Source organism: Oncorhynchus keta, chromosome 30 (genome assembly GCF_023373465.1).
Source record: "Oncorhynchus keta strain PuntledgeMale-10-30-2019 chromosome 30, Oket_V2, whole genome shotgun sequence".
Classification (NCBI taxonomy): Eukaryota; Metazoa; Chordata; class Actinopteri; order Salmoniformes; family Salmonidae; genus Oncorhynchus; species Oncorhynchus keta.
Window position 1 is genome coordinate 50,545,837 of NC_068450.1, and position 26,942 is coordinate 50,572,778.

Sequence of the window (26,942 nt, forward strand, 5' to 3'; positions counted from 1 at the left end):
CTCTGCTGCAGAGGATAAATCCTTTAGAGTTACCAGCCTCAGAAATTGCAGTCCAAATAAATGCTTCACAGAGTTCAAGTAACAGACACATCTCAACATCAGCTGTTCGGAGGAGACTGCATGAATCAGGCCTTCATATGTGTATTGCTGCAAAGAAACCACCACTAAAGGGCACCGATAATAAGAAGAGACTTGCTTGGGCCAAGAAACACAAGCAATGGACATAAGACCGGTGAAAATCTGTTCTTTGGTCTGATGAGTCCAAATTTGAGATTTTTGGTTCCAACTGCCGTGTCTTTGTGAGACGCAGAGCAGGTGAACGGATTATCTCTGCATGTGTGGTTCCCACTGTGAAGCATGGATGGAGGTGTGATGGTGTGGGTGTGCTTCGCTGGTGACACTGTCTGTAATTTGTTTAGAATTCAAGGCACACTTAATCAGCATGGTTACCACAGCATTCTGCAGCGATATGCCATCCCATCTGCTTTGCGCTTAGTGGGACTATGATTTGTTTTTCAACAGGACAATTACCAAAAACACACCTCCAGGCTGTGTAAGGGCTATTTGACCAAGAAGGAGAGTGATGGAGTGCTGCATCAGATGACCTGGCCTCCACAATCACCTGACCTCAACCCAAAGCAGCCAACAAGTGCTCAGCATATGTGGGAACTCCTTCAAGACTTTTGGAAAAGCATTCCAGGTGAAGATGGTTGAGAGAATGCCAAGAGTGTGCAAAGCTGTCATCAAGGCAAAGGGTGGCTACCTTGAAGAATCTAAAATCTATTTGGATTTGTTTAACACTTTTTTTGGTTACTACATGATTCCATATGTGTTATTTCATAGTGTTGATGTCTTAACTATTATTCTACAATGTAAAAATAGTTTATAAAACAACAAACTTTAATGAGTAGGTGTGTCCAAACTTTGGACAGGTAGTGTATACAGTTGAAGTCGGAAGTTTATATACACTTAGGTTGGAGTCATTAAAACATGTTTTTCAAGCACTCCACAAATTTATTTTGAACAAACTATAGTTTTGGCAAGTTGTTTCGGACATCTGCTTTGTGCATGGCGCAAGTCATTTTTCCCAAAATTGTTTACAGACAGATTTATTTCACTTATAATTCACTATATCACTATTCCAGTAGGTCAGAAGTTAACATACACTAAGTTGACTGTGCCTTTAAACAGCTTGGAAAATTCCAGAAAATTATGTCATGGCTTTAGAAGCTTCTGATAGGCTAATTGACATTGTCAATTGGAAGTGTACTTGTGGATGTATTTCAAGGCCTCAGTGCCTCTTTGCTTGACATCATGTGAAAATAAAAAGAAATTGGCCAAGTAAAAATGTGTAGACCTCCACAAGTCTGGTTCATCCTTGGAAGCAATTTCCTAACGCCTGAAGGTACCACGTTCATCTGTACAAACAATAGTACACAAGTGTAAACACCATGGGACCACGCAGCCTAGAGATGAACGTACTTTGGTGCAAAAAGTGCAAATCAATCCCAGAACAACAGCAAATGACCTTGTGAAGATACTGGAGGAAACAGGTACAAAAGTATCTATATCCACACTAAAATGAGTCCTATATTGACATAAGCAACATCTCAAGACATCAGTCAGGAAGTTAAAGCTTGGTCGCAAATGGGTCTTCCAAATGGACAACGACCCCAAGCATACTTCCAAAGTTGGGACAAAATGGCCTGAGGACAACAACGTCAAGGTATTGAAGTGCCCATCACAAAGCCCCATCACAAAGCGTGTGTGAGAAAGGAGGCCTACAAACCTGACTCAGTTACACCAGCTCTGTCAGGAGGGCCAGTATTCACCCAACTTATTGTGGGAAGCTTGTGGAAGGCTACCCAAAACGTTTGACCCAAGTTAAACAATTTAAAGGTAATGTTACCAAATACTAATTGAGTGTATGTCAACTTCTGACCCACTGGGAATGTGATGACAGAAATAAAAGCTGAAATAAATCATTATCTCTACTATTATTCTGACATTTCACATTCTTAAAATAAAGTGGTGATCCTAACTGACATAAGACAGGGGATTTTTACTAGGATTAAATGTCAGGAATTGTGAAGGACTTAAAGTTTAAGTGTATTTGGCTAAGGTCTATGTAGACTTCCGACTTCAACTGTATATATTTTTATATTTCCTGAGTCTTTTTATATCTCCTAGATTTCGGACACTTCAAAACCTTGTTTCTGATTATTTATTTTTGGAGTGTCCCTTTTGCCATTCATTAATGTGTTGTTCAATACGTCTCTGTGTCACGAATATTACCGAAGGTGACTCCCATTCTTGTTCGGGTGGCGCTCGGCGGTCGTCGTCGCCGGTCTACTAGCTATCGCCGATCCGTTGTTCTGTGTTCCTTTAGTTCTGTCTAATTGGTATCACCTGTTTCTTGTTTGGTTGTTAGGGTAGGGTTATATATAGTTTGTTCAGCCCGCTTCTGTTTCGTGCGGGCTTGTTCGTCTGTTTTGTTGTTTGAGTGTATTTTGTTTGCATTTGGGTTTCACGCTGTCCGTTTTATATTTCTGATCATTTGTTTTCTTACTTTTGTTCATGTTATGTTTCCGCAACATTAAAGCGTGTTTTTTCCCACATCTTTTGCTCTCTGCGCCTGACTCCACACCTCCTCACTCATTTATCGTAACACTCTGGCTTCAGAGTAAAGGCAAAAATCAATATTTAAAAAAAATGGTATCTATATATATATATATATATAGTTCAAATCAAATATCTAAATAATCCATAGTATGACCATCTTAAAACAATTCCATATGTCAGTTTAGCACTCCCTCCCCCAACATCTTCTAAAGAAAAGCGTCATCAAAGACAAACTGTATTCTCTCATGTAATATAGCTAATATTAGCCTGGTAACAGATCTGGTCATTGGTCAAGACAGCACAGACCGGTCTGGGACCAGGCTAATGTACATCCCTTTTCAATTAGCTCTGGTTCAGGGAGTTAGTGCAGCTTGCTAATGTTAAGCCTTCCTGTCCCTTGCCTGGACCATAGCAACCCTCTTGTGTTCTGTAAGCAGTGGGGATCTGCCTGGGCTGGACCATAGCAACCCTCTTGTGTTCTGTAAGCAGTAGGGATCTGCCTGGGCTGGACCATAGCAACCCTCTTGTGTTCTGTAAGCAGTAGGGATCTGCCTGGGCTGGACCATAACAACCCTCTTGTGTTCTGTAAGCAGTGGGGATCTGCCTGGCCTGAACCATAGCAACCCTCTTGTGTTCTGTAAGCAGTAGGGATCTGCCTGGGCTGGACCATAGCAACCCTCTTGTGTTCTGTAAGCAGTGGGGATCTGCCTGGCCTGGACCATAGCAACCCTCTTGTGTTCTGTAAGCAGTGGGGATCTGCCTGGGCTGGACCATAGCAACCCTCTTGTGTTCTGTAAGCAGTGGGGATCTGCCTGGCCTGGACCATAGCAACCCTCTTGTGTTCTGTAAGCAGTGGGGATCTGCCTGGCCTGGACCATAGCAACCCTCTTGTGTTCTGTAAGCAGTGGGGATCTGCCTGGGCTGGACCATAGCAACCCTCTTGTGTTCTGTAAGCAGTGGGGATCTGCCTGGGCTGGACCATAGCAACCCTCTTGTGTTCTGTAAGCAGTGGGGATCTGCCTGGGCTGGACCATAGCAACCCTCTTGTGTTCTGTAAGCAGTGGGGATCTGCCTGGGCTGGACCATAGAGGCATTTCTCAGGCAGCAGATTATTTTGGGCCAGGCAGTGTGTTATTATGTAAAGCTAGCGTGGCTGTATTTAGGCAGGCTGATTGTAGAGCTGTTTTGTGCCGGTCTTGGTGGGTTCCCTCCACGAGGCAGCAGGAACATACGACTTTGAATGTGTCCCAAATGGCATCATATTCCCAATGTAGTGCACTAATTTTGACCAGAGACCTATTACATAGGGAATAGGGTGACATTTGCCATGCAGCTTTAAGCCTCGAACCACTGTTTGATATGTGCTGTGGTAATGGGGTGAGAGAGTCGCTGTAAAGAGGGGCACACACACACACGTAAAGCACACAAACACTCACTCACACTCATTCACATACACACACGCACACACTGTATGCCACTGTATGATTTATTGTTGACTATATGCTGCTGTCTTCTTTTTTATTTTTTTTATTAAGTGCCTAACAAATTCTTATTTACAACGACAGCCTACCCTGGCCAAACCCGGATGGCGCTGGGCCAATTGTGCGACGCCCTATATGGGACTCCCAATCTCCCATCATGTAATACAGCCTGGATTCGAACCAGGGACTGTAGTGACGCCTCTTGCACTGAGATGCAGTGCCCCAAGCCATAAGACTGCTGAACAATTAATCAAATGGCCACCGGACTATTACATTGACTATTACATTGGCATTTGTTTTGTACACTGCTGCTACTTGCTGTTTATTATCAATGCATTGTCACTTCCCCCCTACCTACATGTACAAATGACCTCTGACCTGTACCCCTGCACACTGATTATTGTGTTACATTTTACTATTTTTTACTTTGGTTTATTTGGTAAATATTTGATGAACTCTTCTTGAACTGCACTTTTGGTTAAGGGCTTGTAAGTAAGCATTTCACGGTAAGGTCTACACTTGTTGTATTCAGGGCATGTGACATAAAGTTTGATTTGATTTGATTGGACCGCTGCGCCACTCGGGAGCCCTAATGCATGTACTACTCCCCTTCCTCCATCCCCCTTCACTTTTCCCCCTTTTTTTATTTTGGTTTCTTTGGTTCTTCTCTCTTGAAAATAGCCTGTGGAAATACTCCCGAGCCTGAGATTATAGGGTGTGCGTTATCTGTTGAACCTTTATCTATTGGCGTCACGTGAAATGTGTACGTGTGTGTGTGCCCGCGCGCTTGTGTGTTTTACGAGTGTGCGCGCACCTCTCCATGATCAACAACCAACCGGAGGCGGAGCCGAGGCGCTGACTGTAATGCGATAGCTGCTCTGTTCAAAAGTGCTATAACACACACTCTCACTCACTCACATACACACGCCGCTGGAGCGCATAGAGACACTCCGCTACAGACAGAAAATACTAGAGGAGTGGTGCCAGAGATGGAATGAGTTCTCCTTCGGAACATATTATGTTCATGTCCGTCACACTTCTCATGATTTGCGCTCCATTCTTGTTCTAAATACGGAGACTTTTTGTCGGCTGATAGGTCAGTCAACTGTGTCTCATCGGTCGTAAATGCAGGAGTAAATGACCGGAGTCCTGGAATCCCTGCGAGCACAGGAGAGAGAAGGGGGGGGAAAGGAATGCGCTTCAGTCGTATTTGGAGGTAGACTAAGAGCCGCTTATCAGACCCTGTAGGAAATACCCCAGGAGGTTCCAAATCAGTGGACAAGCTCTGTATGGAACCGGGGAATTAAGAGGAGTTTATTTCATCCACGAGGCTAGATAACCCAGTATTAAAGTTATAAGGTGGCATCCCAGTGTGTCGTTCAAGTAGCCTACATGCCCGCTTCGGAGGGAAAGCTGTTCACCGCTGTCTTTAGCCTATTTTTATTCAATTAAGTACACTTGGAACAAACATTATTCGTTGATTGTTTTAGTAAAATAGGCTACGTGGAGTAATAACATTTCTGCAAAAAAAGGTGTGGATTTTCTTGATGGACAACTGATTTGATCCTGGGAAGTACCATTTAAAAATAACAAGACATTGAACATTGCCAAAATGGATATGCTATCATCGCTGATTGGATTTTTACTTGCAATGTGTCTAACACTGGGAGTCCGTGGAGACAAGGGTAAGTTCTCTTCAACACATGGGCTGTCAAGAAACGTGTCCGAATGTACCCGGAACTACCCTTTTATGGGTGTTTAAAAATCAGAATGTGCTTTAAACTATGATAAAAACTGAAAGCTCACATCGTTTTTTTATTAGACCTGCGTCTTGGAGACTGACAGGGAAAATAGCCTGTTTTTCTCAGCGTTGGAAAACTCGTTTGGTTTAATAAATAAATAATAAACGAGCTCCATCTGTTTCAAATCAGGAATTTCAACACATAGGCCGTGAATGGCATCAGATAGATATGGTCTGATAACCAGTAGGCTATCATGTGTAGTGTAACCGTACTGGTATTAACCACAAAATGTTCTCTCAGCCTTGAAAGATGAACCCATTCCCATTCGTTATCCTAGTTAGTCCAGAACATTATTTATATTCCACTTCTTTCGTATACCAAGAGTAATGTGACAATATTCCACCCATGAAAAATGACTGGGTGATATGTTATTTGATACTCAAAAACTTTTCTATTATGCCCCAAAATAGGTCATTGCCATTTAATACAAGTTTTCATAGCATGGGGGGGTACATGTTAAAAAGTTCCACGGCCGTTCATGTTGGGCAGGTTTTGTAATTTTATGATCACATATTTTTTTTAAAGTAATAACCCTACATACATTAGCATATAATAGCCCAATGACTCTGCTTTGTAGGGTGATAATTACATAATAATTATATAATTAAAAAAGGGGGGGAAACGGACCTACTTTCTTTTTGTTGTTGTTTCTTGGTAAGAGTTCATGAAGGAATGCTCAACTCTAAACGCGTCTGTAGACAACATAATCCATTGACCAAACCAAAATAATGCGCCTCAAGTGGTATTTTGCTGTTAGTGGAGAATGACAAGAATATTAGTTAGACTAACCACCACCATCATCATTAATATCAATAAGAACACAACCAACAACTCGCTCATTATCTCAAGAGTCTTGCAATCATTATGGTGACGGTTTGTGCCTCAATCGCACTTGTGCCTCTGCAGCTCGAGGCGGCGCCACACAATCAGTTCTCCACTTGCGCTGCAACGTTAAAACAAGATGACACATTTTGACGAAAAGGCCACCGAAGCCACCTTCCATTCCATTCAGGGAATCGTGCTGATGTTACGCTAGCTGGCTTGCTTCCTAAGTCACAGTAGTTGTATCCATAATTCATGCGTAAGAGGTATTTTTTTTTTGGTTGTAGTTTTGGAATCTTGTCCAAGTCCCGACTCCCGATATAGAGCTGCCATGAGCTTTAAAACATTGTCTGGTTTCTCACTCCCGTTCTGCTCTGTCTCTGAGCCCTACTCAGTGTCGCATCCCTGGGTGGTTTACGGGACTGCTACTATGGTTCTTCCTTAGAATGTGCTCCAGAGTGTGAGATTCTTGTTTGCATACATTCAAGTGTGTGTGAGAGTGGTTTTGGACCTGCCATTTAGATAGATTCAATATGATCTGTTTGCAGTGTTGGCTGCCTGTGTGCCCATTTATCAGACTCAGATGTGGGCCTTTGGCAGCTCTCCCCATGCATTCTCAGATACCTCAGCCTGCCAAAGCACTCACTGTTCCAGCCTTCTCCTGTCCTCCTCAAAACAGCACATCTTGTATATACACACAGCAACACGAGAGAGAGAGAGGAAAGGGAGATGTGGGAAAGACAGGAGGTTGTGAGAGAGAGAGTGACAGAGATGTTGTGCAGAACAAGAGCATGTTTTTCAGGACAAACACCAGAGAGAGAGAGAGAGAGAGAGCACAAGAGAAACAGATAGAGATGAGAAGGAAGGGTACAGTACCAAACAGCAGGGTCACAGAATTTTAAGAACAGAGGGCAGGAAGAGGAACTGATGATGTTGGGCGTATGAAAATGAACACTACGCTCGGGGGTCGGAGAGCAGAAGGGAGACGTCTGTGTCTTTGTCCCAAATAGCACCCTTTTCTGTATTTAGTGCACTACTTTTGACCAGAGCCCATAGGGCTAAAGGAGAGAATAAGCTCTGGTCAGAAGTAATGCACTTACAATAAGGAATAGGGTGACATTTGGGATGCACATAATGTAACCACAACAATGTGACTCATGATTGTGTAATTAAGTATAATTAAGTCATTCATAATAATGAACTAGTAATTAATTGAACATACAGGACCAGTGTGTGTCTCCTTTGTCTCTGTATGTTCACCTTTCTATCTGTTACAATGCAGATTAATGAAAAGCTTTAATTTCCTCCTCTCTCTCTGCTTGCTTCTTTCTCTCCCTCGTTCGCTTCTTTCTCTTGTCTCCCCACCTCTCTCCCTCTCCATGCCCCCTCTTGGTTACCCCCCCCTCTCTCTACCCCAGAATCTTTTTTAATCTCCCCCAGACTCCTATAACACATCAGCAGAGGAGAAACAAGGTCAGGACTGTAGTTGTTAGCATTCGAGAGCTGAAAAACAAAAGGGGCTGTGGTTCAATACCTTGGCCAGGAGAAGGGCTGGGGTGCTGGGGGGGGGAGGAGGGGGACACGCCAACCCCCTGGAACAAGGTGACAAGGGTGAAATTATAAACAAGGCCACCATAAATAATACACCTATCGGCTAGCTGGTGGCCCCTCGGTCTGCTGCTTAATTTGTGTTAACGTACTCACACACACACACTGCACACACAGGTCATTTATCTGGACAGCGGTATTTTAGCAAAGCAAAACCCAGCGAAACGCAACCATCTGCTTTTGGTCAATTGATCCGGTGATTAGTTGATTGCTATACCCAATCCGATGCATTTGGTTGATTAGCCAAAACCACTTAGCCTATTATGAAGAGTCATGCATGGGTGCTCCAACTCAGGAGAGAGAGAGGAGGCTTTAGTCTAGCATGCCAATGGTGATTTAGGGTACCAAATCTGTGTGTTGTTCATATTGGAACTGAAGTCTAAATGTGTACACTTGAATGGCAACGTTTTAACTACGATTTCTGCTGCACATTCATTTAGTATTGTTCCATTTGGTCTTAATCTTTAATATAATAACAATATCAATGATAACATGTCATTTAGCAGATGTCTTTATCCAGAGCGACTAAGTGTGTGCATACAGTTTCATACGGGTGGCCTCAATGGAACTCAAACCCATGATACCGACGTTGTCAGTGCTGTGCTCTTACCAACTGAGCCATACAGGAGACTTTAATATTATTTAAAGGTAGGTAGGGCCTTATGGTAGGTGCCTAATGATTAAAGTAAAGAGCTTTGAAAGTCACAAATCTCTCCCTCCCTCCCTCCCTCCCTCCGTCCAGTCTTGTGTGGAGTGGTTAGATTAAAAACAGTCGTGGACACAGCCCCTGTGTAGGGATGAACAAATAGTGCCTCTCATCTCTCTGTCCCCCTGATTCCCTCTCTCGAAGCGACAGCACTTTTTTAATTAAGGTGGGAGTGAGGGAAAGAGAGAGAGAGAAAGATAGATAGAGGGAGATTATGATTGGGAGATCTATAACGGCCCTTCCACACTTCCGAAAGCTGTTCACTGATAATACCGCTAATAGAAATATGTGCACACACAGAGATGTGCATATGCTGTATATATAGACAGAGACTTGTACAGTAGATTTGAAGACGTTAATTAAAGCACACATTTCGCTTGCGTCCAAGTTCACGCACACACTCACACGTATGCACATACACACCATTATGTGTAGACCCACACATGCCCTCACCTGTTATTGCTACTTATATGTCATATACTATATATCAACATTGTTCACATATGTTGAGGGTCGCTATGGCATGTCCGTGCAGTGTTGTGTGCATGCATGTGCGTGTGTGGAGATGGTTGGAGTCCTGAGCCAGCACAGACACAATAATTCATGAGGCTACCTCTCTAATGAACGCTCCCTCCTCATCCTCCCTCCTTATCACACAAGCACACATGCACCTATAAGACATAGTGCTCCGAAAAATACACTGTGTATCCATAAAAACACAAACATTCACGTACACATTCTCCACCCTAACAGGGGACTTAAACAAAGACATACCCAGTCGATAACATACAATACACACTGCTCGCACCCCCCACACACACACACACACCTCTCCCCTGCATGTACTGTGTATGCTACTGACAGCCCATCATCTCCTCCAGGGTCAGTCCCCACAGGGATGGTCATATCTTAATGAGCCTCGTCAGGCTCTCTCACTCCAGCTCCTCTACACACTCTCTTTCTTCCTCCCCCTCAATCACCTCCCTCCCTTCCTTCTCTGCCTTAATCCTTCTCCGTCTCACAGCCTTTCTCTCCATTCCTTCTACCCCTCTCTCAATCCCTCTTATCTCCCACTTTTTTGTCCCTCTCCCTCCATCTCGCTCCCTCTCCTCCCTCATCATCCTCATCCCCTTCATCTATCCCTCTTTACCTGCCTTTCTCCCTGCTGGCATCCCTCTCTCCACCCCCCCGTCGCCCTCCTCCTTAGCTGTACATGAATGGTCTGCTCAGTTCAGGGAGCGGAAAAGTCCTGAGGCTGCAGGATTCTCCCAAATGGCTTAATCTTCCCCTGGCGGTACTACTGACAACTCGGCACAGCTTTTGGAGAATACAAAAAGGCTGCGTCCGAAATGGCACCCGATTCCCTATATCTCCCATACTCAACTGGTGGACCGAGGACTGGATCTGGACCCAGAACGGGGTCAATACGGACCTCTGGTCCAGGAAAAAATAGAAAATAAATATATATATAGTATCAGTCAAAAGTTTTTCTTTCTCAAAAGGGTTTTTCTTAATTTGTACTATTTCCTACATTGCACAATAATAGTGAAGACATCAAAACTATGAAATTACACATATAGAATAATGTAGTAACCAAAAAAGTGTTAAACAAATCAAAATAGATTTTAGATTCTTCAAAGTAGCCACTCTTTGCCTTGATGACAGCTTTGCACACTCTTGGCATTCTTTCAACCAGCTTCACCTGGAATGCTTTTCCAACAGTCCCGAAGGAGTTCCCACATATGCTGAGCACTTGTTGGTTCCTTTTCCTTCACTCTGCGGTCCAACTCATCCCAAACCATCTCAATTTTGTTGAGATCAGGTGATTGTGAAGGCCAGGTCATCTGATGCAGCACTCCATCACTCTCCTTTTTGGTCAAATAGCCCTTACACAGCCTGGATGTATGTTGGGTCATTGTCCTGTTGAAAAATAATTGATTGTTCCACTAAGCGCAAACCAGACTGGATGGCGTATTGCTGCAGAATGCTGTGGTAGCCATGCCGGTTAACTGTGCCTTGAATTCTACATAAATCAAAGACAGTGTCACCAGCAAAGCACCATCAGACCTCCTCCTCCATGCTTCACGGTGGGAACCACACATGCGGAGATCATCCATTCACCTACTCTGCGTCTCACAAAGATACAGCGGTTGGATCCAAAAATCTCAAATTTGGACTTTTCAGACCAAAGGACAGATTTCCACCGGTCTAATGTCCATTGCACGAAGTAAGTCTCTTCTTATTATTGGTGTCCTTTAGTAGTGGTTTCTTTGCAGCAATTTGACCATGAATGCCTGATTCATGCAGTCTCCTCTGAACAGTTGATGTTGAGATGTGTCTGTTACTTGAACTCTGTGAAGCATTTATTTGTGCTGCAATCTGAGGTGCAGTTAACTAATGAACTTATCATCTGCAGCTGCAGCAGAGGTAACTCTGGGTCTTCCTTTCCTGTGGCGATCCTCATGAGAGCCAGTTTCATCATAGCGCATGATGATTTTTGCTACTGCACTTGAAGAAACTGTCAAAGTTCTTGAAATGTTCCGCATTGACTGACCTTCATATCTTAAAGTAATGATGGACTGTTGTTTCTCATTGATTATTTGAGCGGTTCTTGCCATAGTATGAACTTGGTCTTTTAACAAATAGGGCAATCTTCTGTACCACCAATACCATGTCACAACACAACTGATTGGCTCAAACACATTAAGAAGGAAAGAAATTCCACAAATCAACTTTTAACAAGGCACACCTGTTAATTGAAATGCATTCCAGGTGACTACCTCATGAAGCTGAGAATGCCAAGAGTTTGCAAAGCTGACATCAAAGGCAAAGGGTGGCTACTTTGAAGAATGTCAAATATAAAATATATTTAGATTTGTTTAACACTTTTTTGGTTACGACATGATTCCATATGTGTTATTTCACAGTTTTGATGTCTTCACTATTATTCTACAATGTAGAAAATAGTAAAAATAAAGAAAAACCCTGGAATGGGTAGGTGTATATTGTTTTTACGAGCTCGCACTTTGACCCCTGGTATCATATAAAGACACATAAGGCATGGAAGAATGCGTGGAATTGCAGGGAATTCGCTTTAAAACATAAAAAAACTATGTCCCATACAAAATGTGTATAATTGCAGACAAGAGGGGTGTGAACAGTTTGGGGTTGCGAAGTGGGGGTTTATTACTATGGTGATATATTACATTATCCGGACCTTTGCCAAATAGGGAATTTGTGTGACCGGACCTTCTCAAATAGTACTTGAGTACCCTTGCCCTCTATAGTGCACTATTCTGACCAGAACCATGGGATTCCCTATGGGACCTGGTCAAAAGTAGTGCACTAAATCGGGAAAAGGGTGCCATTTAAGATGACGACATGGAGGTGGTGGGGAGAGAAGAACACTCCATAGGCAGACTTTATAGTCCTGCATGTCTGAATCCTCCAGGGGAGATAAAGAGACTTTTCTTCTACTTTTGGTCTTTTTATTTAGCTTTGGTTGCAGTATTGAGTGATAGGTGTTTTGAGTGATAGGCTGGACTGGCATGTGGGGGGAGTGTGTGTGTGTGTGTGTGCATGCACACATGTGTATACATAAGTGTGTGTGAGTTTCTATCCAAGTAAGGATGGTAGGGTTTTGCTATTATATCAAATGTCACCAAAACCTAAGTGTGCCTTTTAAAATACAATAGCCTTGAAAATGTCAACACTTGAACAGTCTATTATATTTCAACCCTCCAATCTCCGCTCCCCCCCCACTTCCTTTGATGATGTGCTCACATAACTTGGAATAGGTGAAGCAGATAAAACAGAATATTGAGTCATCGCCATTTTCATTGATGTCCTTATATTCACTGGGCTGCCGAGTGGCGCAGCGGTCTGTGGTACGGCATCTCAGTGCTTGAGGTGTCACTACAGACACCCTGGTTCGAATCCAGGCTGTATCACGACCGTCTGTGATTGGGTGTCCCAGAGGGCGGCGAACAATTGGCTCAGCGTCATCCGGTTTTGGCAGGTGTAGGCCGTCTTTGTGAAAAGAATTTGTTCTTAACTGACATGCCTAGTTAAATAAAGGTTAAATAAAAAATGTGTTCCGATTCTCTAACCTTCTCCCGATTTGTTCACTTGTACACTCCCCCTCGTGGATTTAAAAGGAATGAACTGGTGTTGGGATAATGGTGGAAACTCCCTCCAGCCATGCTTGCACCATATTGCATGAGGGAGAGTAAATGAATGCATCACTTCGGGAGAAGGATAAAGAATCAGAATGCAGCCTCTGTCAGCACGGAAAGAGTTAACCACCCCTAGCATCGTTGTCATGGTGAACATTGTGGAGAGACATTTTTTGTCTTCCTCATCTCGCCTTCCATTTAGAATAATAATGACCGGAAAATCATATACTGCAGTAAAATGACTGATGAGGGACCTCACTGTATTGTCTCCCGATGTGTTTGTGTGTGCTTTGCGTGTTTGTGTGAGATAGGGAACGGCGAGCGAGGCGTGGGCGTACGGCGAAAATAAAGGCTTTGTTTCTCTGGCTTCTCATTACAGATTCGGGGTGAACCCTTGTACCCCTAGACAGGGGGTCTACTGTCACTTCCTGTCTGGGCCAGCCGAACGATGCTATTGGCAGGCTATTGTTCCTGGGAGAGAGCCGATAGGATCAGGGAATGTGTTCTAATGTTTGCAGATTGCCTTGCCAGAACAACAATTACATTTAGAGAATGCTCCCAGAGGAGAGATTAGAGCCTTGGTGTGGGGTTAGTTTGTCTGCATGGGGGAGACGTGTGCGTGGTTGTCTATTTTGTTGCTATAGTAGAATTCATGTGAACACTACGTATCTCTGACACAGATATTATTACAAATCGTGCGTCACTACATCACAAATCACATCACTATGGAATAAGAAGACAAATTCTCAAATCAATAATCGCTTGAATAGCAAGGATTGTATTCGTAGATGTTTTGACCATATGTCTCTCTATCTCTCTCCCTCTCTTTCTCTCTCTCAGGTGAGGTGTGTGGGGGCACTCTGGATGCCAGCGACGCAGGGTACATCACGTCCCCGGGCTACCCTCTGGAGTACCCGCCCCACCAGAATTGCCAGTGGGTCATCACGGCCCCGGAGCCCTCCCAGCGCATCGTCCTCAACTTCAACCCCCACTTTGAACTGGAGAGACTGGACTGCAGGTGAGAGCGAGGAGGGAGAGAAGGGGGAGAGGGGTGATTGGGGGGGAAAGGGAGAGAGGGAGGCCTTTTGGATATACTTAGGCTCGAAAAAATGGTAGAGGGAGGGAGAGAAGGAGAGAGGGAGGGAGAGAAGGAGGGAGATTGACCGGGGATGGTTTTAACTTCAGATCTGCCTCTGACTGGTTATACATATGTAACAGAGAGTTCATAGTTAGCCATAGTTACAGTATTGGCCATTACAGTAGGTAAGACGGGTGATGTGGTGAAGTTATCAGGAAAACAGATTTGAGAGAGGGAGTTCAGTGGAGCGATTACAGGCCAGATGGGAACCAGCTTGGTCAGTTTCCTCTTTCATAGAGATGTATAATATGAATCATATGCCTTTCTATTGTCTCTCTGACCTCATATCAGTCAGTCATCATGCTCTGGCCTGGCTTTAACCCTTTCTCCTACTGCTCTCTTAAAGCTGCACTATGAAGACATTTCTGTGTCATTTCCTGGTTGCAAAAATTCTAATAGTTCACCTAATTTCAGTTTATGTGACAAAACAAGCAAGTATAGTGCAGAGAATCATTCTACTATCTAAATCGCTGTGAAATATATTTTCCATAAGCAATATTTTCAGCTGTTTGAAGCTGGTGTACAAAACTGAAAGTTAAACACGTTAAAACGAAACGTAAGATCTGGAGGCATAGAAATGCCGCACATAGAACAGATCTACTACTTCTTAGACTTGCATTCAATGAGAATGAGATCTATAACTCCCATTTCTTTTTTTCTATTTCTTTTTTTGTACCCCTTTTTTCTCCCCAATTTCGTGGTATACAATTGGTAGTTGGATACCACGAAAACACAAGCCGCACTGCTTCTTGACACAATGACCACTTAACCCGGAAGCCAGCCGCACCAATGTGTCGGAGGAAACACCGTACACCTGGCGACCATGTCAGCGCGCACTGTGCCCGGCCCGCCACAGGAGTCGCTAGTGTGCGGGACAAGGACATCCCTGCCGGCCATACCCTCCCCTAACCCAGACGATGCTGGGCCAATTGTGCGCCGTCCCATTGGTCTCCCGGTTGCGGTCGGCTGTGACAGAGCCTGGACTCGAACCCAGAATCTCTAGTGGCACAGCTAGCACTGCGATGCAGTGCCTTAGACCACTGCGCCTCTCGGGAGGCCCATAACTCCCAATTCTATGTGGCTCGGGTGGTTGTTGAATTTGATGATGTCTCTATCTGGTCTTGTGTAACGTAAATCCCCATTAAAATCCCCCTAGTCATAGATAGCATGTGTAGTTCTGTGATAGACGGATACAATGAATGTGCTCACTGTCGTTAATCAGTATTTCAGAGAGATAGAGAGAGAGAATTGAAAAGCCTCCTCAGAAATGCTCTACTTTTTTGTGGATCGGTTTTGTATTAGCCTGAGGGGACTGTAGGATCTCAAGCTTTGCCCTCTCACACTTCCACTCAGATGTGTGTGGGTGCTTTTTGTAAACGCTGTGGGTGGGTGCACATGCCTCTGTTTGTTTGTGTGGGTGCCCGTGCGTGTGGGTGTGTGTTTCTTCATGCGTGTGCGTGCTTCTCTGTATGTGTGTGCATGTCCTTATTTTTGCGTGTATACCTGCACATGAACACATGTTTGGGAGAGTGTGTGTAATCGGCAGGGAAACCCATGGCAACCACTATCCATTCCGCATCCTCTCCCCTCAGAGAAAAAGGCCCATACTTTACAGCCCCATTAGAAAAGAGAGACACATCAACAATGTTATTTATTCATAAAGACCAACCTATAACTCCCTTTTCTCACTAATGCTGCTATAGTCTTTTTAATGTAGGATTTGTCCCAAATGGCACCCTATTCCCTGGATGGTGTTTTGACCAGAGAACACTGTACTGTATAGGGAATAGGGTGCCATTTGGGACACACACAGATTTCGTTTGTTGAAGATGTGTTCCTTGGCCCTCATGGCCAAAGCAGCAAAGAAGCAAAGTGGAGAGTGCTTTAGACTGGGTTCAAATAGCTTCCAGTTAGTGTTTCTGGTGCAGCTGTGTGTTGTTTCCTCCTTCCTGAGTGATTAGGCATAGCAGTATGTCTGACTGGGGAGACAGGAGGGAGACTTGGAGTTTTTCTCTTCTGGTTTGAGGTGAGGGAGTGGTAATGCTGGACTGTATTCATTAGTGCACACCGTAGCAAACAGTAACAATTTTTGGGCAACGGAAAACATTTTGAAACGAAAACAAGAGTTTCTTATTGAACAAGTTCAAGTTTGTCCCTCCTCATTTCAGCCCGTTTTGCTCTTAGTGAATAAACCACTGGAGGGGCAGGAGACTTGGTCAGGGTATTATTTAAATGCTATCTGAATATACTGTATATACTGTATAATGTAAATATTACAAATGGACTGTGTTTATTGTAAATATGTGATATAGTTGCGAGAGTTGTAAAGGGCTTTAATCTATGGACACTTACAGTTCTATGTAAGCCATGTCTTTTGTATGTCTCATCATCTCATAAACATTATGTCAGTGCCATGGTCTCTCCTGAGAGTAAATTACTCTGAGACCCTGAGCATGTGAACTCAAGGAAAGTGTTTGGTTGGCCCACCTAAGGTCAGCCTTACTTTATAACCCACACCATACTGAAGAATTAATCCCTCTTCCGGCCAACCAGCACTTTCCCGGGGTTCAAAGAGTCAAAGGCTCTGGTAGCTTCAACCGCACAGATCATCACTGCTGCAGCAATAAAATACCCAGTGTTATGCAGACTTCACATATCTGAGGTGGCACTTTAATTCAGAATTTCATTTCAGGCAGAGTCCGGCAGGGTGCCAAATGGCTTTTACCTCCAAGCCCAGAGTAGATTGATGTGGAATAAATGCAATAAAGGCTGAGATGAAATATCAAGCCTATATCTCTAATGCAATCTGCCATTGGCTGGGACCAGGGCTGAAGGGATGATACCGATATGGAGTGCAGGAGGTGCATCCCACTTTCTCCGTAGCTCTCTCTTTCTCTCTCTCTTTCTCTCTCTCTCTCTCTCTCTCTCTCTCTCTCTCTCTCTCTCTCTCTCTCTCTCTCTCTCTCTCTCTCTCTCTCTCTCTCTCTCTCTCTCTCTCTCTCTCTCTCTTTCTCTCTCTCTCTCTCTCTCTCTCTCTCTCTCTCTCTCTCTCTCTCTCTCTCTCTCTCTCTCTCTCTCTCTCTCTCTCTCTCTCTCTCTCTATCTTTCTCTCTCTATCTTTCTCTCTCTCTCTATCTCTCGTTCTCTCTCTCTCTCTTTATCTTTCTCTCTCTATCTCTCTTTCTCTCTCTATCTCTCTTTCTCTCTCTCTATCTTTCTCTCTCTATCCCTCTTTCTTTCTTTCTTTCTCTCTCTCTCTATCTTTCTCTCTATCTCTCTATATATATATATATATTTCTATCTATCTCTCTTTCTTTCTCTCTCTCCATCTCTATTTCTTTCTCTTCATTTCTCTCTCTCTATCTCTCTTTCTTTCTTTCTTTCTCTCTCTCTCTATCTTTCTCTCTCTCTATCTATTTCTTTCTGTCTTTCTTTCTCTCTCTCTCTCTGCCCTGGTGTGGAAGTACTTTATTTTGCACAGTGGGATTAAACTAATTGAAGGATGTTCGCGACACACACACACACACACACACACACCATAAAAGCTGACACACCTTCGCAAAGATCAATTTTGTTTTTATGCAGTTTTTTTTATGAGGTCATTTTTATTGTGGGCCCCACATTGGCAACTGGAGGTGACGATTTAGTAGAGCTTTGATATCCGTACAGTTCTATCAGCCTGCAGTCATGTTCTTCTATAGAATTGATCATTCAACTTTACAAACGGCACCCCATACTAATGTGCCTCGGTTTGCATCCCAAATGTCACCTGATTCCATATTTAGTGCACTACTTTTGACCAGGCCCAATAAGGAATAGGGTGCCATTTAGGACGTGCACTTAGTTTCATCACTGGGGAAGTGCCATTGAGGCGTAGCAATAGAGAGGTTCAACGTGTGAGTGTGATATCATCCTGTGTGTCTGCTACACTCCCTGGGGGGAGATGGGAGCTGTTGGAATCAGATCAATGGCTGTTTTCCGCTTGTAATGAGGAATTGATGGGCCATAGACGTGGGGGGGGCAGATTAGTGAGGTCATTGCACAGGTCTGATCTGCCCAGAGTCACAAGTCATGGTCACATTACGGTCCAGTGTACTTGACCACACCAATAGCCGCTAATAGTCAACCAACCGATCACTCCAATTGACCATAGTCTTTAAATACATATACACTCTCTCATGCTCAGAGAGAGGGAGAAAGACAGACAGACAGACAGACACAGACAGACAGAGAGAGAGACAAATATATTTTTTAATACAGGCGTAAGGAGGTCATACAGGGCATCCCAGCAGTAGATACTCACACCAACCAGACTGGCGGGATCGATGGCGATGCCCCTTTAAAAAGCCTTGGGCCGTAGCCTATAGGCCTATATAGACACTTTGTGGTTAGCTGTTAGCGGTTTAGCCCCAGCCTGTGTCCCAAACGGCACCCTATTCCCTAAATAGTGCACAACCTATGGGGCCTGGTCAAAAGAAGTGCACCATATAAGGAATAGGGGTGCCTTTTGGGACGCAACCCCAGTTATCTGTAACTGTAAAGCTACTGTAAGCAAACGGCTCGGAGATGGCTGCTCTGAGTGCTATTTGTTCTAAGGCCAGATTGAAGACGGCAGCCGGGGGAATCTGTTGGGATTTCTCTCCCAGCGTCTACTTAATATTTCAGAGGCACTTATGCCTTATTAGGCGTACATGAGGTGCATGAGGTGGCTCTATGCTAGGCAGACTAAGAAGCCTTACTTCCTTTTAGTGTCTGGGCCTCAGCCCTGTTGTTTGACCACCAGCGCCGTAAATAGCTGTGGTTGTTGAGCACTTTAGATTAAGAGTGAATGGTGGCAACAAATATATATATCGTCCGTAATGGAAGCAACAGTCACACAAATTCATAGCCGTTTTCTTTTGTATACCACTCAAAATTGCATTTTGTCAATATAAACTACACAGTTCCGTTGTGAGTGTAGATTACACCTGCCACGCCACTATTCGAGGAACAGATATTTGCATTTTTTTTTGTCAAGTGCAACACTCATCACAGAGTGGTGGAAGTGAACTAGACTGGACTCTGTTCTCAGTGGTGAGGTTGACAGTCTGGGGCAAAGGTTTAGGTGAGGTGAGGCTGTCTGTCTGAGGGGATTGTCCCTGGCCTGGCGCCTGTAGGGAATGCACAGAGGTGGACGGAAGTACCAGACAAACAAGGAAGGTGTGGAAGGTAATTAGCAGGATCTGTTAGCAGTTGAGAGGATGAGAGGAGGATGAGTGGAAAGGAGTCGAGGAGAGAAGGCATGCCTGGACTGGTGCTGAACAACAGCCCTGAAGGACTTCCTTAAGTTTCCACCTCCCACCCCTTATGGGTTTCTTCTGGCCTCTATGGAGGGCTGGTGTAAACCATCATGGGTCCCAACAAGCAGGACTCCATAACCCATAAAGACCCCAGTCACATAGTGAGGGAGAAGGGGGGAGGGAAGGAGTCAGAAAAATGCAAGGTGAACTCTAATGGACTTGAGTGGGACGAGGGTCTGTCTGTCTGTCTGTCTGTCTGTCTGTCTGTCTGTCTGTCTGTCTGTCTGTCTGTCTGTCTGTCTGTCTGTCTGTCTGTCTGTCTGCCTGCCTGCCTGCCTGCCTGCCTGCCTGCCTGCCTGCCTGCCTGCCTGCCTGCCTGCCTGCCTGCCTGCCTGCCTGCCTGCCTGCCTTCCTGCCTTCCTGCGTGTGTGCGCACATGTGGATGTGTGTGTGTGAGAGACTCCGTTCTGCCACTCGGCCAGCCTTCATACATGTATTCATCAGGGCCTGGGGAGACGGAGAGCTCAGGTCAATAATCACATCTGAGAAACACTCAGTCATCGCTTCTAATCCACGACAGGCGAGAGAGCCCACTCCCGAATCAATTAAAACCTAATTAGGCTCTCAGTTCCTTCTCAGGCCTTTTATCTTTTACGTACACACTGTAGTGTGTGTGTGTGTGTGTGTGTGTGTGTGTGTGTGTGTGTGTGTGTGTGTGTGTGTGTGTGTGTGTGTGTGTGTGTGTGTGTGTGTGTGTGTGTGTGTGTGTGTGTGTGTGTGTGTGTGTGTGTATTTGTCTTAAGCATGTGTCAGTTACAGCCAAAAAACACACATACTTTGTACACACACACACACACACACACACTCATGGATTTCTAGTTTTCTAAGCTTAACCAAGGGAGCTCTGGAGTAATCCTCTTTTAATAGCCACCGTGATGTAGCATTCGATAGGAATGTGTGTGAATTGGATCAAGGCCCTCACATTAGTGTAGTTTGATCCTGAGCCTGTGCAGGTTTTTGTTCCAGCCCAGCACAAACACACTTCACTCAACTCATCAACAAAATCATCAAGCCCTTGTTGAGTGTTAGTGCTAGGCTGTAACAAATATGTGCACACCCTGTGAGGCTCCCAGAACAACCATTAACGGTCACTGATCTCCAGAGTCTATGTCAATCTAAACATTCCTACTCTCAATGACAGTGTATGAGGCTGTATTATTTGTGTGTGTGTGTGCATGCGTGCTTTTGTGTTTGCATGTCTGTGTGTGTCTGTCTGTGTGTGTGTGTGTGTGTGTGTGTGTGTGTGTGTGTGTGTGTGTGTGTGTGTGTGTGTGTGCGTGTGCGTGTGCGTGTGCGTGTGTGTGTGTGTGTGCGTGTGTGTGTGTGTGTGTGTGTGTGTGTGTGTGTGTGTGTGTGTGTGTGTGCTTGCACACGTAGGTCCAACACAGAACAGTGATCCAGTGCTGTGCTGAAGGCTGCTGAAGGCCTTTCATAGTAATTAGATGTTGCGACTGTTTCAACGGCTCTTGTTTGACCGCTCCGTCACATATCCAGGGGAGGGTTGAAGGGGGACGGGGGGACGGGGGGCGCGTATTCATTATTCGTCCCAGGAAGTCCACTGTGGAAAAGCTGAAATTCACTATTTTCATTCATCTGCTTGCTCTGCACTCATATTTAGCCTCACGTTGAAGTGTTTGCCCCTTTTCCTTACAGGACAACCAGGGCTACAAGTTGAGAAACAATTTGACATGAACAGTTGTATTCATCATTTTTGATTGACTAATGTCAATAGAGATATAAGGTCTGCCAAGCAAAAACCTGATAAAAAAAACTAAATCTGGGGAAAAAAAGTACAGAAATTGTTTGCTCACTGGGGAAATAAATATCCAACTAGTCAGTGACAACTGTGTGGAGTTTGTGACCGCAACTATGAGCTTATTACAGTATTATAGACACTTTGTCCTGGGATTTCTTATGATCTTCTATGTAGAAGAACACACAGGCACCCGCACAGTATCTCATTCTCAGGTTCCTAGCTTCTTAAGTGTCAGTGACTCGTTTCTGTTGAGTTGGCTGATTTTGGAGCGGCAGGTGGGATTTTTCCAAGTTTCCCCTTCTCTCCTGTCTCTGAAATGACAGTTAAGAATTTGGGTTAGTTCAGGGAGGTCAATAGGTCTTAGGTCAAAGGTCATATGGACTAGAGTTCAATCACATTGAGCCCCAAAAGCCGGTTCTTCTCTATTCTTCTCTTTGTCCTTGGTTTTAAGCTTGATTCATCCATTCAAGCATTCTACTGAAATCAATACATCCTTCTCAAAGCACCTCTTTTAACATATACATGATTAAATAAATCCATAGGTAAGATGTCCATATTAGGACAGTCTTAGCTTTGATTAAACAGCTCTTCCTGAGACTAAGGCAACTCCTGCTGAGATTGAAACAATTCCCGAGGCTGTCCTAATATGGACGCCACACGTAAAAACATTTCAAGGATTTTTCAGGAAATTCTCTATGTCTCATTCTCAGGTATGATTTCATTGAGATCCGTGATGGTGGTTCGGACTCGGCTGAGCTGCTGGGTAAACACTGCAGTAACATCGCCCCCCCAGCCATCATCTCTTCTGGTACTGCCCTGCACATCAAGTTTGTCTCAGACTACGCCCACCAGGGGGCTGGCTTCTCACTGCGCTACGAGATCTTCAAGACAGGTGAGCCAATACTCAAATGATGTCCGGCACCTCGTTATTGAGGCGTTTTTAGTGATTTTTATTTGCGTATGGGGGTGGTACATGATCTTTAAGACAGGTGAGTGAATTCTTTAATTCTACCTGATGAGCTCTTTATTGGGGTCTTTTGATTGGTTGTTGGTCATTGGAGGGGGGAGCGATGTTATTGGTTGTGTGATTGGGACATTGATATTTGACTGGTTGCTGATAGGTTGGGATGGAGACATATGTAGAGAGGTTTTGGCCAATCTTAGATGGATGCCAAGTTGTTGCCTGCGAGCATTATATTTATTCAATAAAAATGTGTATTTAGAAACCTGTGGATTGCTACTGGTCAATATTGCTCATGAGGCGCTAACATGGCTTTCATCAAACCATGTAATGTGATCTAAGTTCATCCTAATACATTTTTGGGTTGAAACCACATTGGCAAAACTCTCCAATGGGTGGCCATTCCCCTAACTAGCCTTGTGGAACGGTTGGATGGTTGACTGAGTTCTTGCTATGGATGCCTTGGGCCTATGATGACCTTCACCTTCATGTGGCGGAGTCTACCTCACACACGCACACCCATACACACACTCACTCACCTCGCAAACTCACACACACCCCGACCAATTAACTTCAAAAGAGGCAGGGAGGAAAATAAACATGGTTTTACAGGAAAGAGGGAAAAAAAGCCTGAACTCTTTTCATCCTGTCTGAAAAGCATCTCAGGAATGCCTCTTTTAACTGGCCTGGGATCTGCTTCGTCTAGGGGGGCTGTATAGGGAGATGATGAGGAGGGAGGGGGCAGAATGGGCGAGGGTGATTGAGAGGGGCTACAGGCGGTGGGGAGATGATTACTGGGAGAGGGAGGGGGAGAGGGTGAGGATGGGTTGGGATTTGAGTTTAACGACGGTGCTGGTGGTGGTAGAGCATAAGAGGAAGTGTACTTGACATACAGTACACTTGCGGTAGTGTGCTGATTCACTGTACTGAGCTATACTGATACACTCTGTCCTGAGCTGTGCTTTGCTTGTAAGATCCCATTGACATTGATTTGTTTGGGTGGGATTCAGGTAGTAGTGCCTCCTCTGTTTCAAAACGTTTTTAAACGTGATTTGAAAAACAACTGTTTTGAATGTGGCCCAGTTTTGTCATTTAGCTCTGTTACCAAGGCCACCAGCACAATGATATGATGATGTGATAGGGCTAATATTATACACACATACACACACTCACTCTGTAACAGAATAGATGGGTATGCCGTTGCCATGGTTTTAACAAGAGCCTGCTATGCATTTGGGGTGCAAAAACAATGGTATGCGTGTGTAGGGGCATATTTATGTATGTGTGATATGTGTTCGTGGGTGGTTACAGTGTGCTTGGGCGTTAGACGATTTTGTTTGTGCCTATGTAGGCGTATAGATGTGTTTCTGTGCGAGAGAGATCGACACGCAGAGCATCTGTTTTGGAGTGCAGTCTTCTCTCCCTTTGCATCCTACACCCATCATTGTTTATTTTAACAAGTCAGGATCGGGCCAAATAGTTCCGCAAACCCCAGTAGTTTACAAGTTCTGGGAGAAGATTAGAGACTGCCAGGCACAACCCCGCAGTGGGAGAGCTGTTGTTTATTTACAATGGTGTTTGTGCATGAGGGATGTGTGTTCTCGTCTTATTTGTGTGCACTTGTAGTGTGTGTGCGCGCGTGTGTGTGTACATGCTCTAGTCCGTATGTGTTTTGAAGGAGGGCGTCACTAGTGGAGATATGATCTTAGGTCAATACACAGCTTGGAGGTGTGTCTGTCCGGCTGGCGGTTGTCCTCAGCCAGAGCCTGACCCTTCAGTCCTTCTTTCGCTGCTGATCAGGGTCATGTTCATTAGGGCACACAATGGAAAACGTTTCAAAATAGTTTGCAACTGAAACTAAAATCAGTGTTTCTTATTGGGAAAGTCCAAGTAATAGTCCCTTCCTGTTTCAGTCTGTTTTCTTCCGTTTGGTGCCAAATGAACACGACCCTGCAGTACATCTCTTCTCTTCTCCTAGACTGCCATCAGCACCCAGGGTTAATGATGAGGAGTATGTTGTAGCTAAGTAAGCAGAGTTTGTGTGTGTGTGTGTGTGTGTGTGTGTGTGTGTGTGTGTGTGTGTGTGTGTGTGTGTGTGTGTGTGTGTGTGTGTGTGTGTGTGTGTGTGTGTGTGTGTGTGTGTGTGTGTGTGTGTGTGTGTGTGTGTGTGTGTGTGTAATGTGTGTGTGTGCAGACATGAATATGTGTTTGTGTATACTGTGCCCACTTTCCTATGTTCAGTGCCAATAATGGATACAGGGATAATAAACAGCAATAAGATATTTGACTTCTCACCCTTAACTGTATTCCCAAATCCCTTTTTTTCTGAGCCCCCATCCCATCCCCCTGAGGGAACGTGTGCCCCAAAACAACAACCCAAACCCACCCCACCCCCATCCCATACGCACGCACCATAACCCCACAGTGGTGAATGTGCACCCACTGCGCTCCCTCCCCCCGTTATGGTTGTGCCCTACTTTCCTCACACACACTGTCGTACTAACCCCTCTTACCAAACCAGCCCCCCACTCCGCCCCCTGTTACTGTGACTCTGTTACCACGGCTAGTACGGGAAGACTTCCCGCCAAGCGACCTCCTCCGGCCTCTAGCACTAGCAGAACCAATCGTGATTCATTTTTCTTTGGTTCCCCTTGGGGTCATGGTCGTTCCCCCCTAACCCGGTCTGTCAGGTCACCTTTGGAATGTAGTGGAATGTCGCCCAGATTGACCAGGGTGACTGACCTGGCTGTGACCCTTTCCTAACCAATGGTCGTGCGAGCATACATGCCCGCGTAAATAGACTGCGGTGTCTTAACTTGCCAAGCTGTGGTACGCTCACAATGTTGTTTTGCTTTTCTTGCCCCCCTCCCCTCCCCCTCCCTCCAGACACACACAAACAACACACACGCCTCAATTGTATTTCCGTGAAACCCTTGAGTTGACTCCAGCGAGAGTAGGCTGTGAGACGGAGAAAGAGAAAGATGGAGAGCGAGAGGAAGAGAGTGTTAAAGAGGTTGTAATGTGCAACAGACAGGCGCAAATGTGGAGGTGAACTCTCACAGCATGAGGTGCATGAGGAGAGGGAGAGGAAGACGAAAAAAGGAGGAGGGGGAAGAGGGCGAAGAGGGCGAATGAACAGACTGCGCATCCCTCCTAGGGATGGGGGGGTGGAGGAATGGAGCGTGGGAGGGAGGGGGATTCCCTGACACAACATGGGCAGAGACTACTCCGTCAGGCACTCGAGCGGAAAGCGCCGACGCGTTTCTACCCAGCAACTCACCCACTCCCCCCTCCTCAACCCCCCGCCGGCAGACAGCTCTTGCCAAATGGCTGCTCGTGGTGAAATGTGCAAGCCAGGCGAGTGGCTGCTGTGCCAGACGTGTGTGTGTGTGTGTGTGTGTGGGGGGGGGGGGGTCTTGTTTTTGGAATGTTCATATACTTGAACTAATAAGGACTAACAAAAGGGAGAGTACTCATGCATGCACACCATCTTCCACACACATATCTGGCATGTGACGATGTGGGCGTGCGAGACGGGTGGTAACACACACTGGGCTAGTATAGACATGCAATGGTGTGATTGAAGCCCTCTTTCTTCTGCCTGGGTAACAGTCTAGTGCACCCTGACCCAGTATTGAGGCTAACAGGGCCAGTGGGCCAGTGTGTCTCACACAACATGCTGAGGCTTCCCACACACACACACACACACACACACACACACACCGAGGCACACTTTCATTCACAAACACATACCCTGTCTATCATAAACCACAAACCTATGTAGAATGCAGTATGCGTTTTCATTCAATCACACACACTGGCACACTTTCATAGTGTCACGCATGTTCTTCTACACAAACACACACACAGCATTCCCTATTCAGTGAGGGGCAGTCAATGAGCAGTAGTAGCCTTGGAGGCCCAATTGTCTGGGTTAGGGAGGGTTTGGCCGGCAGGGATGTCCTTGTCTCATCACGCACTCGCGACTCCTGTGGCGGACCGGGCACAATGCACACTGACCAGGTCGCCAGGTGTACGGTGTTTCCTCTGACACATTGGTGCGGCTGGCTTCTGGGTTGGATGTGCATCGTGTCAAGAAGCAGTGCGGCTAGGTTGGGTTGTGTTTCGGAGGGCGCATGGCTCTCGACCTTCGCCTATCCCGAGTCCGTACGGAGTTGCAGCGATGAGACAAGACTGTAACTACCAATTGGATACCATGAAATTGTGTAAAAAAAAAAAATGTTTTTAAATGAGCAGAGTTTTTTTTAAATGAGCTTTCACCTGTACTTGTCTGTTGTTTGTGAGTGTGTGTTTCCTCTCTTCCTGCGGTGAAAGGCAGCAGTCCCCATCTCCATGAGGTCTATAAAAGTGTGTCGGCATAGTGACAGGTTAAGGCAGGCATCACACTGGCCTTGTCTCTACTCGTTAAACGAGAGGGTCTGACTGACCAATGGAGGCACAGGAGACACACACACGCACACATACATGTACTCATGCACGGATGGACAACAAACATGCGCAAGCACGCACGC

The 26,942-nt window shown here is 45.1% G+C and overlaps 1 protein-coding gene across 2 annotated transcripts in view; it reads left to right on the top strand.

Annotated features, from left to right (window-relative positions):
• Positions 1 to 5,007: 5,007 nt before the first annotated feature.
• The window catches only part of LOC118363667 (neuropilin-2-like), a 60,387-nt gene continuing 38,452 nt past the window's right edge, over positions 5,008 to 26,942 (top strand). For both annotated transcript variants that reach the window (XM_052488500.1, XM_052488501.1), the window contains exons 1-3: positions 5,008 to 5,788; positions 14,057 to 14,234; positions 22,160 to 22,341. In XM_052488500.1, coding sequence (XP_052344460.1) covers positions 5,716 to 5,788; positions 14,057 to 14,234; positions 22,160 to 22,341 — 433 coding nt within the window. In that variant the 5' untranslated portion in view covers positions 5,008 to 5,715. The remainder of the gene's footprint in view (positions 5,789 to 14,056; positions 14,235 to 22,159; positions 22,342 to 26,942) is intronic.